At 44.7% G+C, this 1,625-nt stretch overlaps 1 protein-coding gene across 10 annotated transcripts in view; it reads right to left on the bottom strand.

Annotated features, from left to right (window-relative positions):
• Positions 1 to 270: 270 nt before the first annotated feature.
• The window catches only part of FOXP1 (forkhead box P1), a 573,767-nt gene continuing 572,412 nt past the window's right edge, over positions 271 to 1,625 (bottom strand). For 5 of the 10 annotated variants that reach the window (XM_006917475.3, XM_006917473.3, XM_025050693.1 and 2 more), the window contains one exon: positions 271 to 610. In XM_006917475.3, coding sequence (XP_006917537.1) covers positions 466 to 610 — 145 coding nt within the window. In that variant the 3' untranslated portion in view covers positions 271 to 465. The remainder of the gene's footprint in view (positions 611 to 1,625) is intronic. The other 5 variants (XM_015593721.2, XM_025050689.1, XM_006917474.3 and 2 more) reach the window with 1 other exon arrangement.

Here is a 1,625-nt window from a genome sequence, read left to right as displayed (position 1 = left end):
GTAAAGGCAGTGATAATCAACATGCAGTACTGTGCAAATAGGTCGTCCACTGGAATCCTTAAATTCCGGGCAGAGGCTTGGTCTGCAGCTTAGGTGCACATGCTCAGTTGGGTGTCCTCAGTGTCCAACGTTGGCAGGACTGCAGTTCAAAGTCTGCTGCTAAAAGTGAATCAGTTTAGCAAATTTACAACAGATGTTGACTGTTAAGAGAGGAAAATCCCCAGTACCAAACAAGTCCATCCAATGCACAGAGTACAAATTCCTTTTTTCAACAAAAAGTAGAAAAATCAAAAATACTCCCAAATGGGATTCTTGATGGCACTAAGAGTTAACACATTTCAGAGTTGTCAAAACGTAGTGAAACTCCTCCAGACTGTACAACAAATGGAGAACAATTTCACTGCTAACTTTTGACTTGTTTGTTTTTCCCTAATCTTCATTCTTGGGGTCGGCCCACCCAGACGTTCACTCCATGTCCTCATTTACTGGTTCGTCTTCATAATCTCTGTCGTGGTCAAAATCTGGACTGTGGTTGGCTGTTGTCACTAAGGATAGAGGCCCTTCAGCTTCCTCTGGATCCAGGGGCTCTTCTTTGACATGTACAGGATGCCTGGAAAAACAAGAAAAGGTTCACTGAGGGAACTTCCCAACCCAAGGCAATTTGGCTGTTTTGGCCAATATAAAGCCACACTCTAGGACTGCATCGTCCAACAAAGTACAGCCACTACCTACATGTGGATATTTAAATTAAAATTAATTGAAACTGAATACAATTTAAAATTCAGTTTCTCAGCTGCACCAGCCACATTTCGAATGCTCAAGGGCCACATATGGCTAATGGCTACCACACTGAACAGCACAGAGACAGAAATTCCTACCATCACAGGAGGTTCTTTGGGACAGTTCTGCTCTAGAATGACTAACAGTTGGACAAAAGCGGGCCTCTCCTCCTCAGTGGTGTTTCTCACACTTCGGTATGCACTCAAATCGCCTCAGGATCTTGGTGAAATGCAGCATGTGTGACTCAGCAGGTCTGGGGTGAGGCCTGAGACCCTGCATCTCTAATAAACTCCAAAGTGATGCTGCTGATCTGAGGACCACACTTTGAGTACCACAAAACAGGCTCCGTCACGGCATCCTGGGTGAGTGAATACAAATCTTCAAGCAATTACGTGAAATAAGAATCTGTAAGACAACTGTGGTTTGTGGTGACCGTGCATGCTGGAGGCTGGGCTATTCATCCCTTGCTGTGTGTTCTGCTTTGCTAGTTAACATGCGGAACCTGTGAAAGAACTCTCCAGAGACCGACCTCAAGCGAGGTTCTATCATTAATCAACTTCAAGCAAACACAGCAAAGAGACACCATGATACATGCTTGAAACTCCAAATTAATGCATATTTTTACAAACTGTCAATAAGGCAAGAAAAGCCCTGCCAGGAAACACAAACGAAGAGGAAAAGGCACGCTCAACAAACAATATGATAAGAAAGCAGAGCCCCAATCAGAATAATAACGCTGTCAGCTGTAAACACGGCAGAACACGAGGCCCGGCTGGTAGCGGCCACCAAGACATGTGGCTGCGATGAGATCTGCCAACTTTCTCATTATGGACCAGCACAGGGTT

This window comes from Pteropus alecto, unplaced genomic scaffold (genome assembly GCF_000325575.1).
Source record: "Pteropus alecto unplaced genomic scaffold, ASM32557v1 scaffold75, whole genome shotgun sequence".
In the NCBI taxonomy this organism is placed as follows: Eukaryota; Metazoa; Chordata; class Mammalia; order Chiroptera; family Pteropodidae; genus Pteropus; species Pteropus alecto.
Note: the sequence above shows the minus strand (reverse complement) of the source record. Positions and strands in the feature narration are given on the sequence as shown.